The sequence below is a fragment of the Manis pentadactyla genome, chromosome 1 (genome assembly GCF_030020395.1).
Source record: "Manis pentadactyla isolate mManPen7 chromosome 1, mManPen7.hap1, whole genome shotgun sequence".
Taxonomy (NCBI): Eukaryota; Metazoa; Chordata; class Mammalia; order Pholidota; family Manidae; genus Manis; species Manis pentadactyla.
In genome coordinates, this window is record NC_080019.1 from 89675668 (window position 1) to 89694132 (window position 18465).

The 18465-nt window shown below is 41.7% G+C and overlaps 1 protein-coding gene and 1 long non-coding RNA gene across 5 annotated transcripts in view; one reads left to right on the top strand and one right to left on the bottom strand.

Moving 5' to 3' along the window:
* LOC118921962 (uncharacterized) overlaps positions 1–8524 on the bottom strand; it is a 47150-nt gene extending 38626 nt beyond the window's left edge. For 2 of the 3 annotated variants that reach the window (XR_008996831.1, XR_005028576.2), the window contains exons 1-2: positions 8300–8478; positions 5498–5605 (exon numbers count right to left, since the gene is read on the bottom strand). This is a non-coding gene — a long non-coding RNA (uncharacterized LOC118921962). Of the gene's footprint in view, positions 1–5497; positions 5606–8299 lie in introns of all 3 variants that reach the window. The other variant, XR_008996832.1, reaches the window with a different exon arrangement.
* A 113-nt stretch (positions 8525–8637) lies between these two features.
* The window catches only part of TIPARP (TCDD inducible poly(ADP-ribose) polymerase), a 28428-nt gene continuing 18600 nt past the window's right edge, over positions 8638–18465 (top strand). Inside the window, exons 1-2 of one of the 2 annotated variants that reach the window (XM_036904130.2) lie at positions 8638–8830; positions 11767–12719. In XM_036904130.2, the coding sequence (XP_036760025.2) occupies positions 11806–12719 (914 nt within the window). In that variant the 5' untranslated portion in view covers positions 8638–8830; positions 11767–11805. Of the gene's footprint in view, positions 8858–11766; positions 12720–18465 lie in introns of both variants that reach the window. The other variant, XM_036904129.2, reaches the window with a different exon arrangement.

The following is an 18465-nucleotide window of genomic DNA, read 5'->3' on the forward strand; positions in this document are numbered from 1 at the left end:
TTCTGATTATAAATATGGGCGTATTCCATGGAGATACAGAGGGTTCTAAATGTCCTAATTGGAGCTGTTCTTGTACTAAATGGTGAGCTGCTTCTAATTTCTCAGAGGATAGGGGCCACTGAGGAACCCATATGGCCTCCTCTGTAAGCCAAGGTATGGGCATGGCGTCTTCAATGGCCCCTACGAAAAACCCAGGCCATGACGGTCATTTTTTACTTTGGGAAAGATAGGCTCTGTGCGTCCCTGTTGGTGTTTCCCTAGTCCTTTACCAGGAATATATCCCATATCCATCATCATGCCTTGGGCAGGGGTGGAGTATTCATTAATAAGTTTAAGGCCTAGGCCCTGCATAACATCTCTCCCCCACAAATTGACTGGCAGTGGGAGCACATAAGGGGTAACTGTACCTTTTTGCCCTTCAGGCGCCTGCCATCTCAATGGTTTGGCACTAATGGTAGGACTAGACTCATATCCTAAACCTTGTAAAGAGTGTGAGGACTGTGTTATAGGCCATTTGGAGGGCCACCAGGTTGCAGAGATAATACTTTTATCTGCTCCAGTGTCTAGGATTCCTTCAAAACTTTTTCCCTCTATTTTAAGGGTCAATTTTGGTCTGTCTGCTAAATCTAATACTATAAAGGCTGAGTTATAATTAGAGGAACCAAAGCCCTTTTCTCCTCTCTCCGTGGTGGTAGCTGGATAATTGGCATGGAGACTAGGCAAAACTAAAAGTTGGGCAATACGATCTCCTGGGGATATAGGATAAATTCCTCTGGGGGCTGAGCACATGATCTTCACTTGTCCTTCATAATCCTGATCAATGACTCTGGGGTGGACTACAAGGCCTTTTAAGGCAGCAGAAGAGCGCCCCAAGAGCAACCCAACTGTATCTGGTGGTAAGGGGCCTTTAAAGTCTGATGGAATGGGTTGAACTCCCATCTGCGGGGTCAGCACTATTCTGGTGGTGGCACGGATGTCCAATCCTGCTGAACCTGGAGTAGCTCTCCTTGGGGGGTCGTGCTGCTCCTGAAGGACACTGGTGTGCTGGCTGCCCCATATATTTGCGGGCCCTGGCGGCGGGGGCCCCTCTGGGAGTTTTTTGGCGACTCTAAAGGTTTGCCTTCTATATCTTTCACTGATCGGCATTCTTTAGCCCAATGCCTGCCTTTCTTACATTTCGGGCATACTCCAGGGGTTCTCTGGGTCACCGGCTCGGGGGCTGGGCCTCTACAGTCTCTCTTCATGTGACCTAGTTGCCCACATTGAAAACACTTAACATTCCTATTAAGATTTTTAGCTTGTCTAGGACTCTGCAGAATAGCGGCGGCTAGGCCTGCGTTTGTGAGGGGCCCTCCTATTTCTCGACAAGCTTTTAGCCAAGCAGTCAATCCCTTGTGTTTCCAGGGGGTAATAGCCTGTCTGCACTCTCGGGTGCATTGCTCAAACACCAATTGTTGTATAAGGGGCATGGCTTGTTCTTGATCCCCAAATACTCGGCCTGCAGCTTCCATCATGCGAGCAACAAAGTCTGAAAATGGCTCGCTTAGCCCTTGAATAATTTTTGTCAAACTGCCTGAAACCTCTCCTTTATTAGTGAGGGCTTTCCATGCCTTAGAGGCACATGCGTTTATTTGTGTATACAGTTGCACAGGGAAAGCAGTCTGGTTGGCTACCCACTGTCCTTGACCTGTCAGCATATCATATGACCAATGACACGCGGGTTCTCCCGAGGCAGCGTTCGTACGTGCTTGGGTCATGCTGATATCATGCCACAATGCCTTCCACTCTATATATTGTCCCATGCTAGAAAGACAAGCTTTTGCTACATACTGCCAGTCTGAGGGCGTCATTGCTGATTCTGCCAGCCTCTCAATTTGTGCCAGGGTATAATTGGCACTGACTCCATAGGCTCGAACGGCCTCTGCAAGGTCTTTGACCTCTTTATGAGTAAGGGGTTGATGGGCACGTACCCCAGCGTTATCCTCGATGACGGGGAACATCTGCCTAATTGCCCTTAAATCTTCCGGAGCACAGAAGGAATGTGCGCCGCTCGCATAAGGCGGCGGGGCTGAGGGCGATGAGGAGCGCCTTGGTTTTACTTTCTCTTTGGTTTGCCCGTCAGCCTTGCTGGTTCCCTTACTTCCGCACTTTGCGGCTCCTGTCTCTTCCTCCTCTTCTGAGTAGATTAATTCATCTCCTGAGTCCTTATTGGAAATTTCGAGCTCCCTCAATTCTCTCCATGGATATTTGCTATTTTCTCCGAGACGGTCGTCACCTGCTTCTCGGGGCTCTGTCACTTTTGCCCTAGACGGGCTCTCTCCCTCACTCTGGGGTTTTTTAACTTTTGTTTTAGCGGTCCTCTTTCGGCCGCGAGCTAGCTCTGTCTCCCGTTCCGTTTCTGACATACTTTCTTGGATATCTGACAAGGCTCTCTGACCTGCTTTTATCACCTTTTCACATTTCTCATCTTGTAGGCAAGCTCTAATCAGTTTCCATAGCAGTCTAGTGCCTCCTCTCAATTGTCCCTCTTCTTCTTCTCGATCGAGATCTTTCCCTAACTTGTCCCAGCTCGGGATGGAGAGGGACCCTGAACAGATAAACCAAGGGGCAACTCGGTCTACTTCTTTTACAAAGGAGCCTAAAACTTTGGTGGAAACTTTCAAATTCCTTTCCTTGAGAACTGCCTGTAAGGCTGAAACTAATGATGGTGCATTCCCCATGGTGTCTCTTTATCTACAGAGAACCATCAGCCACCACCCTTAAAAGCGCGTCTCTCGGAACTTACCTCTCTGGGCTTTGTTCTGTCCTGCAGTTCTGAATCCTCTCCAGATGTCTGAAGGGTCCTCCCTGTGCCGGTGATGTTCTGGTTCCCGGGTTTCGGCACCACTTGTCGCGCGCCCCGTCCTCGCCGGCAAGAACAGCACACAACAACAGCAGGATTCTTCTGCAGAAAGCTTTAATCTTCAGCTCTTTTGTGATACAATCATCAGGGGAAGGACCCAAAGGGAAAGACTGGGCCAGCTATATAGTTCTCATGCTCCAAGCTGATTGCACGCTGCCTGTGATGCTTCATTAGCATAGCTGTTACGATACGCCAATTGGTTAGCAGGTGAAGGTCTAATTAGCATGTGATATGCGGCCAGGAAGTGGCGGGATTATCCAGAAGTAGTCTTTGTTTTGCCTACAACTTTTTCTCAAGCTGGGCGCCATTTTTGGGTGCGGCAGGTATGGCTACCAACAGTTAAGTAGACAGAAACAAAACCACTTTGGGCAGTGGATGGTTGATGTTCAGTAATATTTATGCCCTAGCTTGACAATTGCATGTAAGACCCATCTAGTCCATGTCACTCACATTTATGACTTAGCAAAATTACAAAACACTTCATGAGAAAGAACTATAGGATCATTGACACATAATTAACACCTTAGAGAATTAATTCCACAAATACCGGCAGTTCCCTGGAAACACTGCATAAAGAAAAAAGAAGAGTCCACGATCTGGCGTCAGCATCTCAGAACTGATGTTATTTATATTTTATATGTCATTTTCTGTTAGGCTTTGTACCCTCACCTTTCCCAGGCAGAGGCAACTTGTTGCCTCAACAGAGGCAGAGAAAAGCGAGTTTCAAGAAAGAGGAGATTATAAATGAGAAATATTTTTAAAACTCGGAAATGGTCTGCAAAGTGTATCTTTATTAACTAGTAATAAATTTATTACATAAATGTCTATCACATTATGAAAATATGAATCTTAAGTTTACATTATCAAAGCATGTTCATTTTAGGCTCTAAACCAATATACCTCTGAGCTTTGCATTAATTCATGCTGATTAAATTCCTTACCTTTAGTTGCTCTGACATATTCCCTAGTAGCATTTTCCAATATTCTCCCATCAACACCATATTTAAAACCCACTTGAGGTAAATAAATTTCAGCCAACATCTTTTCTTGCTCTAGAATCCCAAAGAATGCAGAAATCCCTCTCAGGAAAATAAAAATTTTCCTTTAGATAAATTTCAGGAGTTTGCCCTTTTAGTAACATCAAGACAGAATTTTCAACAATACACTTTAAATGTTTAAAAACAACAGTAATTTGGTTGCCTAGATAATGTTTGACTTTTTTTTCACTTTGAATATATTAGATACTTGCACCTATGAACTTCCTTTGAGTAAGAGTAAGTTGTCCTTATATACACAGTCAAAAAACACTATAGCATGGACTTAACATCCATAGATAAGGAATTGTCAGTCTGCCATTTATGGAAGTTGGCTGTGTTCTCCATGTCATCTCAGTACAACATTGCTATGTACCAAGGCCTCTGTTTCAAATCTCTGGTCTTTCATTGTGCTGAGTCACATTAGTCACTGTTTCCTTCTTGGTGTGGTAACCATAAATGAATATTTGTCCGCCAGAAGGATGTTGGGGAATTAACTATTACTAGTGATTGCAGTAAACAACAGATACTGATACTTCATAGCATGTACTCCATTAATGAAAATGAAAACAGGAGGTTTTGCGTCACTTGAAATTTCAAGTAGTCTTGGCTTTTCCATGAATAAGTTGTTTGTTGGAAATACTCTACTGAACTGATCAGTAATGCTAAAGCAAATCCAGCAGACAAGGATAACAGAAATTATTGATAGAAGAAACACAAGGAAAGGAAATTAGAATATTTCAATCCTATAAGCATATTTAAAAAGAATTAAGGTGACTTAGGGGCACATATAGAAAGTGTACACATGCATATACCATATGTGTTGCATGTATGTGTCTTTTATTGTTTTTCAGAGTGTTCAGAGAGAAGCCACTTATTCATGTGTGTATACTTAAAATTAATCCAGTTACTTGAATGTAGTAGCTACTCAATGAATAAATGATTTTTTAAATAAAAAATTGACAAGTTCAATAACAAGTTTACTAGATAAGTAAAACTTGCCGTAAGTATTTGGAATGCTAAATAGCTATTTGTTTAAAACTGTGTTTGCATGGCAAGCTGCTTATATTATAACTTTAGACAAAATAAAAGATACAGTAATGTTACAGAGAAAATCCTCTGAATAAAATAAGACAAAACATAACCATAGCAAAATGTTAAATGGGATTTTAGAAGGTACAACTACATGGGTAGTCTTATGCCTCCTCTCTACTTTTTATGTTTTAATAAACATGTTGCAAATCATATAATTTGATATATCTGTGGAATTGGCAGGAAATGCTATAGGAGTTGATATATTGCTTTGTGACAGTTCTTATATTTTTGACATACTAGGTTACGCAGCTCTCTAACTGGTAAAGCCTGCAAGCAGGAAGACAAATTAGATAAGAACTTATGATAGCTTATGTATTAGCCAAGAACATGTTAAGCGATATGTAACACAAAACAGTTCAACCAAATTGGAGTTTATTTTTCAGACATAACAATAAATCCAGGGGTAGCCAGTCTAGGACTGCTGCAGCAACTTGAAGATGTCATGAATGATCTACTCTCCTCTTACCTTTCTGCCACAGCCTCTTTAGCTTGTGGAGTCCATCTTCATATTTTCCAAATCATGTTCACCTTCATTTTTGTCAGGAGGTTCCATCTTCATTCCCATGTTAGTATTCTAGGAGGAAGAAAAGGAAGAAATGGAAGGGGTGTCTCTCTTTTAGGAAAGGGAATTTTTTTTCTAGAAATCTTCACCATCACCTAAAACTATAACCCGTTATGGGATCTAGGGAAACGAATTTTTTTTGACTAGGCACATTGGTAGCCCTCCCAGTCCTCCTCCTCCTCCAAAAAAAGAAGTAATAGCATCTTCCTAATAAGAAAGGGGGCAACAAGCAGTGTCTACTCCTTCTTCTCATATAAGCAATACACTCATCCTCTCCCTAGGAGAAACAATCCCAAAGTGTTATCCAGGTACTGCAATGAGCTCAGAGTCCAGGCTCCATAAGTCCCAATGATGTTGGGTACTCACCATCAAAAGTGTGGATCTCCACACTCTGGCAACCAATTTTTAAAGAAAAGTTATCTGCCTCAATACTTCTAATAAGTAATGGTGGATAGACAAAGTACAGGATGTTGCTAAAACTCCCATTCAGAAAAGAGGAAAATGGAAAATACACAGTGATCACTGGTTCATAGAACATCTCAAAGTCCTGTTGGATAATTACAGCAAGGAAACGATGCCCTTGGTGAGTTAATCTGTCAGTTTCTGGTTCTATTCTGTAGGAGAGCTTCCTATTCTTTTATCTTCCAGGGGTCACATCTGAAGTGGACATTGTGGAGGATACCTTTTCTGAAGCAGTACAATTTTTATCAGTCTGGGAAGCCTAGACCCAAAAGTGGTAAGTCTAGAATCTGATGCCACCTTTCCCTTTAACATTCTGAAAGCAGTGGTGGAGAGGCTGAGAACTAACTAGAGTTCTCTGCTGCCTAAAGGGGAGTGGGCAGGGAGTAGAGAGTGAAAAATTTGAGTTCAGGGCCTGAGGAGGAAAGATTTAAATTGGAATTCCAAAGGGCTACTCCCTGGATATAACTTTTAATCATTAATCCCTGATTGAATTAAGGTGATTTTCCCTTAAGCTAATTGGATCTCAATGAATCACACTTCCCAATATTCATGGCCTTATACATACCCTTCCCACATTGACACTGAGCTTGGTCATGTGACTTGCTTTGGCTATTGCCACATAACTAAGTGTTGATGTAAGGCTTGTCCTCTTGGAATGTTACCTCTTAGAACCCTGAAATTACCATGCTGTGAGGGGCAGCTCTGTAGAGAAAAACCAGGGAACCCAGCCAATAGCCAGAACAGAGGCTCAAGACATATGGCCCTAGCTGAGCCAGGCCCCAGGCCTCTGGCCACCCCAGTTGAGGCTCCAGACATCATGGAGCAGAGATGAGCCACCTGCACCATGCCCTGACTGAATTCCTGAGCCAGAGAATCCAGAATTATGAGCAAATAAGAGTGGTTTTAGGTCATTAAGTTTTTGGGTGGTTTGTACATAGCAACAAACAACTGAAACACTTCTAAAAGAATAAAGAATGTATAACAAACAACCTAGTTGTTGGGAGAGAACACAATTAAAAATATTAAATCCAAAATAAGGCATGAAAGAATATAGAACTGATGAAACAAATAGAAAACAAATAGTAAAATGGTAGATTTAAACCCAGATACTTGCTTCTAGGCAATTCCATATATGACTAGGCACAGACCAAGATCTTAATACAGTTTTTAAGCTTGAAAATTCTTGTCTTTTACCTATTAACCTCTGAATTCTCTCCATATTATTCCCACCTTAGTTTAACTGCCCTGCCTTGATGCAATTTGAAATGAGCCTGCTGGGGAGACAATACCCTCAATCTATTCTTTGCTAGTTTGTCACCCAGTCTGGTTTGGAAGAGTTTAAAAGTCTTGGAACCATAATATGTATTTCCACCTCTTAGCTCCTAAGCTACCATGTCCAGTAAGGTAATAGTTGGCTTTTCAACCCAGAAAAATCTCCAAATTATGGAATTAAATCAGTTTGGATGCCATGCTACAGGCTGACTGCATCCCTTAGCAAACTGTGTTCCTTTCTCTGCCAGTTTTTGGGGATACAGAAAAACACCCTAGTCAAAATAAAAAATAATGATCTAATAGTGATTGTCATGAGGCTAATAGTGATTTTTGATCACTGTCTATAGTGATCAAAAATAGTGATTTTGACCAGGGCGTTTTTCCCCATATATAGTGATTATATGAATTTAATGTAATGTTTTTTTCCTCCACCACTGAAAAGCTATTCAATATATGGACTAACCTTCTAAGGTATTCTACAATCCAGAAAATATGGCAAATTCACAAGCAGTGTGTGTATTTTAAAGGTGAGCACATGGAGCTCTGCAAGCTCCACGAAGACAGGCATGGCGTCCGGGTTGATCAGGGCTGTAGCCAAGTCTAGTTCATGCCTGGCACACAACGCGCGCTCGACAAATATTTGTTGAATAAATAAATTACTGTTTGTGGGCTTTAAAACACACGTATTCGCGCCTTTACCATCAAAACCCCAAAGCCACGTTTCCCTTGTGAATGCTGCGCCCGTTCCTACTGAGACGGGATTGATTGCAACCCAGCCGGGTAGCAGCCGGTCCCGGTGCACGGTCCGCTCGTCCGATATGGGACGGGCGACCCCGTCTGGCCGCAGAACTGGAAGCGGCCGTTCGCCTCCTCTCGGGGTCCGGCGGCGTCAGGACGGGAGGCCTGTAGCGAGGCGAACAGAACAGAAATGGGTGGTTCCGTTTCACATTCTCTCTCGGGTGCCTAGGTTACCTCGGAACACAGCGACCCTCCCTGTCCGCAGGCAGGTGGAGCCCGCCCGACGCGGCGCGCACCTTTCTTCCTCACAGCTGCGCGTTCCGCGACGCGCGTAGACGTCCGGCCGGCCCGCAAAAGGACACGCCCCCTCGCGGGAGCACGCGTCCGCCGCACGCACACCCCGCGGACCTCCCCTCTAGCGAGCGCGTACGCACACGCAGGGCGGGCCTCCTTCCCGGCACCCACTCAGCGCCCAGCCCTTTCCCCTCACCGCCTCCGACCCCGCCTCCCCAGCTCCGCCTCCGCGACTGGGCTGCCGAGAGGAGGCGACCGGAAGCCACTTTAAGGCAGAGCTCGAGGTGACAGGCGAGCGAGCTGTGTTGGGAGTACTGTGGCGGTTTTCTGCGCTCGGCTGGCGGAATGGCCCGGGCGCTGCTCGTCCCGTCTCCGGTCTTCGACCCCTAGACGCCCGAGCCGGCCCTCGGCGCCAGCCCCCCGGCGCGGACGCTGCCAGAAAGCCGCTGGAGCCGCGACGCGTCTTCAGAGGTTGGTTCTCTCAGGCTGCCTGTTCAGGTAAAGGGCTCCCGGTGCGCTCTGAGGGGCCGACAAGGGACCCTAGCGGGGGTGGTGGGCGCTGGAGGGGGCAGCCTCGCAGCCTCTCGCGGATCTAGAGTGTCTTGATATTTAGTCCGTGCCTTTTTAAACCGAATTCACTGGGATCCCGTCTATATCGGGATGGAATTGGTTTACCACTTAGTCACTTAGGGCAGCTGGCAGGTGTATAAATCAGAGGAAGACACTGAAGGGCTTCGTCAGATCGCCGGCGTCTCCGCATTCGCACTCGAGCGGGCGCGGAGTCGCGACTGGGCGGCCTCCCCCGCGGGGCAGACCCCGGGCGCTCGGAGGCGGGCGTAGCGTGGGGGGGTGCCCTCGGCAGACCGAGGGGAGGCCCCGGCAGCTGGGGGCGCCTTCCGGCGGACCTGCGTCCCGGTTGCAACCCAGAAGTTTGCGGGCTGTTTTCACATTAACTTTGAAGGCTCAGAAGTCGTCGTCCGCCCCGCCGCGCTGAGAAGCTCCCACCGCGTTTTCGCGGCGCTTCGCGAGTCAGTTCTGCGAGCCTCCGGGACTCGCAGGACGACCCTCTCGGGAAGGTCGGTTAACAAGGTGAAGACGAAACTAACCGTGGAAGGTGCCGGAGGGGCCTCTGGGATGGAGGGAAGCCTGGGCGCGGGTCGCCCGTTGGGAGGAGGCTGGGCCGAGGATTCTGGGGTCGCCTACCGCGGGGAGGGCGGGGGCGAGGCTTGAGGACACCCGGAATCGGCCGCGCCGGGCGTTTCCTCAGTCGGGCGGCGCGGAGCTGCGCAAACCGCCGCTGCCGGTAGGAGGCGTCGCTCGGACCCGCGCTCGACGTCCGGGAGTCTGGCGGCGGCTGGCCGGCCAGATTACTGAGTTTGGAGCAGCCGTTTTCCGGGGACAGCGCTCGGGGTTGGCGGTGCAGGAGACCCGGGGGCATCACGAGGTGAAGGGTGGAGCGGTAGGTCGCCTGCAGCGGGGACCGGAGGAAGTGTCCTTCCAATCTTATTTTTCTGTTATGCAAACTAATTGAGGAACTAGCTTCTAGTGATTTCCCCACTCCAGCCGCTCCTGTTCTCTGCCTGTTTCTCAGTTTTATTTCCGAGTTTGACGGAGGGCGAAAGCAGGAAAAGTTGTAGTATGTCTATACAGACATATAAATAAAATTGGCTTACTGTCTGTTCTGCCCTGATTGGGTGTGATTGGAGTGGTTATGTGTGTGTGCGTTCGTGGGGGAAGGCACAGCCCGATTTGGTGTGGTGGAGAGGGAATACCACTGTCTATGCCAATTGTGCCTTGAGGCAAGATCACCAAATGAATAATAACTCCTGGCTTGGCTGCTTTCCAGTTGATTTATGTCTTATGTCAAGTCCCGCTTTGGTGAAGCTTTCCCTAACAATGCCAGCGCACACTGAGCTCTCCTTTCTGTACCTTTTCATTTTGTACTTACTGTGCACCCTAACACTTCGTTATATACTGTGCAATTTCTTTTGAGCTCAATCACTGTGCACTTTTTACACATCGATTCAGGAATCTAATTAGATCTTTAGTATTCATATTTCTGAGTACTCAGTTTTATCATTTTGTTACTATTGACCCATAAAGACTAACAGAACTAGTCATTTAATAGGAGGTTTTTCTTCAGTAATTAAGCCAAAAATATTATGGAGCATCTACCTTGTACATTTGTGTTAGGCACTCTTGGGAAGCATACTTGAAGTCATGGGCCCTTGAATCAAAGATCTCTTTCAATCTGCTGGACAAGAGAGAAGAGGATTAATTGCTCATCACCAACCCAATGCGTAGTGAATATTTTAAGAATTAGTGGATGGTAGATTGTGGAGGAGACACCATGTGTCATTTTAAAAGTTTTCTTTGGTTTTTACTTTATGTTCTAGTTTGTTTTTTCCCCGAGAGGTCTTATTTTTGAAGAAAGCACTTCTCTAGCATCAGTAGTAGTAGTTCGTTAAGAATCTGAAATTTGGTGTGTGTTTTACATTCTTGTGTAATTTTTCTGTAATATGCCTTCATTTGCCTTTTTAAAAAAATGCATATATATAACTTCTGAAGACAAGAACAAGGAGGCTCCTTCTGAGTTACGAAGCTGTCTGGTTTCTAAAACTGTGTAGTGGTTTTGCTGATGTAGCTTCTGTTGCTAAACAAGCCCTAGTACTCCTCCTCTAGTCATTTAATAGGAGGTTTTTCTTCAGTAATTAAGCCAAAAATATTATGGAGCATCTATCTGGTGGTGGTAATGCTTGGAGGATTGCAAAAATACACCCCTAACATTCTTGAAGAATATAGTTGAACTTTCTGGAATATAGAAGTGCTTCAACAGTCGCCTGGCTTTCTCCTATATAACATTTCAGTTGAGAACTCCTATTTACTGAGTATATCTCCATACCCCAAATTCACTCACTATTTAACTTTGAGGTTTATCCTTCATTTGAACTTTTTTTTTACACAGAAACAGTTTTTGCCACCTCATGAGATAGGTGACACATAAACAACTGTAAAGACAACCACAAAGCAGCAGAGATGTGGTTTCCCTGCTGTCATCAGATAGATGCACATATTTCTACCCTGCATCCTCCCACACTACCCTAGACTTCAAGTGAAAATTCATACCCAGCAGAATTAGAAGTCGTCGTTTGTTGTCCACAAATAAATGTCAAGAGCCTTTCAGAAAATACTCTCTCTCTTTTAGCTTTACCTGCTGTGGACTTTTGAATAGTCTTAGCTGCTTTAGAGTCTTGATTTCTCAATAAAATTTAAGTTGATCCATAAAGATGAAATATAAAGAGAGTGACTACAGGGACTTAGTCGCAGACTAAAACAAAACGTTTTGATCAATGAATTGGATTCAGTTGTTGTCAGCTTGTAAATGATCTTCTTTCCTTTCCTGGTAGGATTTTTAGACTGAGGAGCAATTGGAACTAAACCACATCATGGAAATGGAAACCACCGAACCTGAGCCAGACTGTGTAGTGCAGCCGCCTTCTCCTACTCATGACTTTTCATGCCAGATGAGACTCTCTGAGAAAATAACTCCATTGAAGACTTGTTTTAAGAAAAAAGATCAGAAGAGATTGGGAACCGAAACCCTGAGGTCTTTGAGGCCAATATTAAATACTTTGTTAGAATCTGGCTCGCTTGATGGGGTTTTTAGATCTAGAAACCAGAGTGCGGATGCAAACAGCTTACATAAACCTATGGTGAAAAAACCCCTGGAAATCAATCCATCATGTCCACCAGAAAACAGTATGTCTGTCCTAATTTCTGATGGGACCAATGTCGGGGGCCAAATATCAGAAGCCCATCCTTCCACTGATGCTCCAGAACAAGTGGTTCCAATCCAGGATCACAGCTTTCCATCAGAAACCATCAATGGGACAGTGGAAGATTCTACAGCAGGGCACTTCCAGACTGACCTTTTACACCCAGTTTCAGGTGATGTTCCTACTAGTCCTGACTGCATAGACAAAGTCATGGATTACATTCCAGGGGGTTTCCAAGACAGCGGTTTTACAATCCAGTACATTTTGGACACCAGTGATAAATTGAGTACTGAGCTCTTTCAGGATAAAAGTGAGGAGGCTTCCCTTGACCTTGTGTTTGAACTGGTGAACCAGCTACAGTACCATACTCACCAAGAGAATGGAATTGAAATTTGCATGGACTTCTTGCAAGGCACTTGTATCTATGGCAGGGATTGTTTGAAGCACCACACGATCTTGCCATATCATTGGCAGATCAAGAGAACAACTACGCGTAAGTGGCAGAGTGTGTCCAACGATTCCCAGGAGCACTTGGAAAGATTTTACTGTAACCCAGAGAATGATAGAATGAGAATGAAGTATGGGTATGTATTTATAACTATTTTAAAGCTGTTAAGTCCTTTAGAGAAGATTAAGTTAATAAAAGATAATAGGTAGGGTAGTTTCTTTCAGTAGTAATCTAACAGGTTTTATTTTTTCCACTGTGATTCTTTCGGATGTATGTTACCGATTTTTCATGTTGATTGAATGTAGGCTGTTTATTTACCTAACCTGATGATAAGACAATGAAAGTTTTATGATTTGAGCAATTCAGGTGTCACTCTGTGCAATATGTGTGTGACCAAGAAGTTGCACAGCCGTTGAATGTTATGAATCAAATACTATTTTAATCACGTAGGAGAGCTTGGAGCTTGCTTTTGAAAGAAAATCCATAATGAATCTTATTACAACATAATATCTGTTTTATATGATTTTAAAGAGAACCGCAAAGCAGTTTAAAGTTTTGCATATTGAATAGCTGCTATTAATTTAAAAGAAAATAGTAGAGATTTTTGTGGCTCTTTTTTCATTTTGAAAGGTGTAATTTTTCTATGAATGATTCAATTTCTGAATCATGCCCAAACTTGTTAAATCTTTTTTTTTAGCTTTTTTAAAGCTTTTTACCATTAAGTTTATTCTTATCTTACAGATAAAGTGAATTGTTTCACAATTCAGGTTATTTTTTTAAACCTGGAAAGTCTTTTAACAGTGTACAAAGTAAAGATTTATGTTAGTGGGTATGTTTATATATCATTTATATAAAAAACAGGTATGTAAGTAATTTGGTTATTTTAATATGGATGTCCAAGCAATATTCAGTGATCGGGAACTGGTTTCCACGTTTGAACTCTTCTTTAATTGAAGTTAAGAGTAAAGAAGAAAATGATAGTTGCCACATGCAAATTTCTAGTGCAAAAGTGGCTGTATAAAAGCACTAATGTGTATATTTCTAAGTTGTTTCTTCTATAACATGATTTAAAGTGTGTGATACTAAGAGTTATTACTGTATGACCAAGAGTAAGGATTAAAATTATAAGAGGGGAGAAGAGCATCTCTGTCCATGCTCTCTTACCTGGGAGACCACAGGGAACCTGACAACACCACAGGTAATTAATGGCCTGATGTAGTACTGAGAGGGATATGGAAGAAAAATATGTTGATTATCCTAACCTAGAAGTCCAGGAGAAAAATGGCCTTGAGAGTATTCTTTGTACACAGATAATTTGGGTTGCACTACCAAGTATCTGGAGAATCAACAAGCAAATGATGGCGGTAAACCATTTCCAGGTTGTCTAATTCTTAGTCTTGATGTTAACCTATGTCTTAACATAGTGCCAGAGCACTGTTGTTACTGTAGAAACCTGGTCTTTTTTTTCCTTTAATTTTTCGTGCTCCCATTTAGTGTTAAGTAAGTTTTCTTTTAATATTTTAATAGTCCAGTTATATAGTACACAGATCTGTGTCTTTTTTAGCAACTTAATTATCATCCGACTAGAACTTTGCATTTCAAAAAGGGTGTGTGGAACAAGATGAGAAACAATATAAAGCCTAAGTTTAAAGGCATTATATATATATAGAAGACCCCTTAGGATAAAAAACTTAAGATTATATCAAGAATGTAGTTTTCCTGGTCATAAATGTTTTATCTTGACAATATAATGCATTCAACATTCTATCTTGTGTAGCTAAATTCTTAGATCCTTAATAAAACTAAGTACCTTTAAGTCAGCATTGGCAGAGAGAAAAATGTTTTTCATTTTATCTTAAAATATTGTTTAATGAGGTATTGTCCAAAATCTCTGTTGCCCATGAGCTAGCATTTCTAATTGGTATGTCATGGGTAATTGATTTTATATACTCTCAAAGCCACTCTAATTCTTCTATCTCCAGATTGCAAAACTATTGAGAACAGTGGCCTCCCACTTTACTCTTATGAGCAAATTTTCCATCTGCTGAGTACTTAAGCATCTTGGTACATTAAGTTTCTATCTGTTTGAATTGGTCAGGAAGAAACTAGTAGGGTTATTGGCCAACACATTGCATTTTGTTAACCAAGAGCAAGGCAAAACAGGTACTTTAATCCCAGAAAATCCAGGAACTCTTTAAGGCCACAGCATACTGGATATTTTATTCTTTCGTAAAATTATTCTGCTGAAGAATATAGGCCCATAAGCAGGCATTGTTGGATCGGTTATAAAGAAGTTGCAGGGAGTGATTTCCAAGTCAGTTTTAACGAAGTAAACTAATATTTATGTGACACTTGAGAGGAAAAGTATGAGTGAATTATTATAATTACTGCTGCCTCTGTTAATGGTAGTAAGTGGTCCTGCCCTGATAAAAATAGCAGAAGGAATTAACAGTTAACTATTAGTAAAGTTAAGTTATCCATGAACTCTAGTAAGAAATGCTGTAAGATTGTAGCTAGCTGAGTGTCAAAAATTAGGCTTTTAGGGACATTGACCTGTATGGTCATTGCAACCTGATTTTCCTTGTATTCCAAAGCGATGTTGTGTTTCCTGGCAACAAGATACAGATAACGGCATGTTGAGCCTTGCTGAGAGATTCACAAACAGGCTTGAGCAGCCCAGGTTCACATGGTTACCACATTATTTGGCTAAAGCTATTAATCTCTGTGGTCAGGCCTGTAAAGCTGGTATATCTGTGCAGATTGCATATAACCAGGAAGTGTGTGTTCAGCTGTGTATATGTCCAAGTCAGACCCAGCAGTCTTTGGATTTAGGAATAATGAATGGCAGTAGTTTATCCCACTTGCTTTCATCTGTGTATATGATTTAGTAAATCATCATTATATACTATATCCATAACGTTTCATTGTGTGAGCATGAGGAAAGTTCATACTTCTGGGTATCTAGCAGATACAAAAGTGCAGTTTCAGACTGTGCAAATAAAATTGTTTCCCAGATCTATTGGATTAAACATCTAAATCCAAATTATATGTGCAAGTGTTCATCTATTCTCAAGAAAGAAATTGGACAGGAAGTTGAACTAGATAATTCACAGGTCCTTTCCAACTCTTTATTTAGTCAAGATCTTAGATACTAAAAACACATTTTAAAAATGATTTCAATAGTAGTAAATACTAATTTGATTCTCTGTGATGAAATTAATATTTTCCAATTTTTCATTCACCCCGGATTATGATATAATCCCACTTCTCTTTCTCACTGCTTTTGTACACTTGCAGCTGTTTCTTGCCAACATCTACTGGAAACTAGTTGTATCTGCTCTCTCCACATTTAGATGCCAAGGCCTCTTTTGCACACAGGATGGGCTTTGGAGACTTTCCAAATACACAGTTAAGAAAACAACATCTATTGTTTTATTTTTTTATTGAGAAAACAGTGTCCGCTTATTAAGAAAACAGCAGTCATCCTTAGTAGAATATGGTACTAAATGGCAGGACTAAGCAGTTTTAAAGAGCCTCACTGTGTGGAATACTGTTGTGGATATTTGAAATTCTGAAGAATGTGCAAATCTCCTTTTAGCAGCTGAGATCACCATTAGTTTTCACATTACGTTCATTTTAAAGTATGCCAGAATATTCGTGTTATTATCACCCACAAAGAAGAGGTATTGTGCAGACCTTATTTTTTAGGTAATCCTTGGTAAAAATATGACCAATGGTTATTTCTAATTCTAAATTTCCTGAAAGGGGGAGGATAAAGAAGAAAGTTGTGTACCCTGTAATTTTTCTCAGGACAATGTTCTTTTCTTCTCTTTTAGAATTAAAACTTACTGATAAAAAATGGATTTTTACTTGCTTATGGCCTAATCCTAGAGTATTGTCATAGTTTTAGTTTTGAGTGATTTTGATTGCTAATCACTCTCAGAATTTTTTTTTTAATCCAAGGGATAATACCATTGGATGACCTAACAGGGACTCTGAAAGAATACAAGGAGAATTGCATATTAATGATAATAAAGACCATACACTGTTGTGTTCTATATATGACTTTCAGAGTGGATTATGCAAAGTAGAGCAAGCTTCTGACTCAACTCAACTGGTATAGTTAAATTAATCGTTAGCTCTGGCTTGCACAGCTGTGATGATGTAGGAACTAACTCATTATGTGTTATTGATAACACTGGAGAGAAGAGAACAGCTGAAACTTACTATGCCTTATGACTTTTTGGTATTTCTTGAATATACACAGCTGGATGAGTTTGAATTTATTTTAAAAATTCCTGCCTAAGAGAAAGAGAGCTCCATAAGCAAGAGCTTGTTTGAAGTGACTTTCAAAATGTGTGCCTTATGCTTTAGGATAAAGCAATTCAATGAATTATTTTTTGTACCTCTTTATGCTGCTATTTACATATGAAATAAAACTAATTGGCTTCTGTCTACTAATCCGGAGAAGTTTCTGGGTCTGTATAGAGCTATCATGGGAATCAATAGCAATCATTCATTTATTCCCTTTCTGTTTTTTTTGTCAATAAGCAAATTAGACTTTTTTTGAAGCAGCTGTCACCTGGTTTCAGGTTGGGGTCATTCTGTTGCTGATAAATTGTGACAATGAAAGTGAACCTTGCAAAAAGCACGATGTATAACTTTTAAATCAGATAGTTGGAGGAAATAGTTTATAAGGTTATCTGGCAGTTCCTAAAAGTAATTGCATGATACACTATGCATTTTCTCATTGAGTTGACTGTAAAATTTTTACTTTTTATTGTACATGAGCAGGGGAAAAGTAATGCTCCATTCAGCATTTAAAACTTCATTCTTCATATGTATATATGCAAAAAATACAACCTTTCTCTTGACTGGTTAACTATATTATGTCCCTATAAATCTATTTCCTACTGTTAAACTAGAATTTCTAGATTCTAGATTTGCGTTCTACCAGAAAGCAGAGGTAAATTAGTAAATCCTATCTGTGTATTAGTAAATCCCATCTAAGTGTCTCAATTAGTGATACTTAGTTTTATATTGGGTTTGGGGGCTCTTTCTAAAGGGGGAAGCAGTATGTAGCCCATACAAACCTTGACTACTCAAGGAATGCTACTAAAATACAGCCATTTGAGGAGGTGATTTCTATGGCCTCTCTTATTTCTTATCCCGTTTTGAGATCTCCAGATTCTGCATCCTTAGTCTAATGGTAATAATTTTAATCACATTTAAACTAGGACCTCTGAGGTACTCTTAACCTAGGTCAGCGACCTTTAGTAATTACCAGTATCCTGCTTGTAAGTTGCAGTTGCCTTTTTGTGGAAGGAAAACTTAGGTACATTATCATTTGTGCAAAGGAAGAAAATACATTTTAAGTTACATGATGATTTCTTGGTTATTCTGACAGCTTTTTATAAGGCTGGGTCACATTGGACACTGGTACATCTTGGAGGAAATCCCTTTGTAGTAAAAGTAGTTGAGTTTCTCTTTAAAATAAATCTGGGAGTCTTAGCTCAAGTGAAGGGAATGTAAGTGATTTTGTATCTTTGGAAGACACCAAATGCTGAGAGTTTAGCTATTTTCTATTTCACTTGGAGTTTGACATTGTCAGGTAGTAGCTGAAGGTCTTGGGTTGAACTCTACTTTGGAACATTATAAACAAACTACATAAGGAGTAAAATACTTCTAAAGTTCACCATTTCTAGGAGCAAGAAGTCACATTTTAGATATGAAGAAACTTATTGAACAAAACCAAACATTTTTGTATTTGTAGATTATTTATGGCAAAGCTTTCCAGGGAGCAGAAATTAAAATCTCTGTGAGTGTTAAACCTAATTTAGCTCAGTCCCTGCCACATTAACTGAAAGGCTCAGATTTCAAAT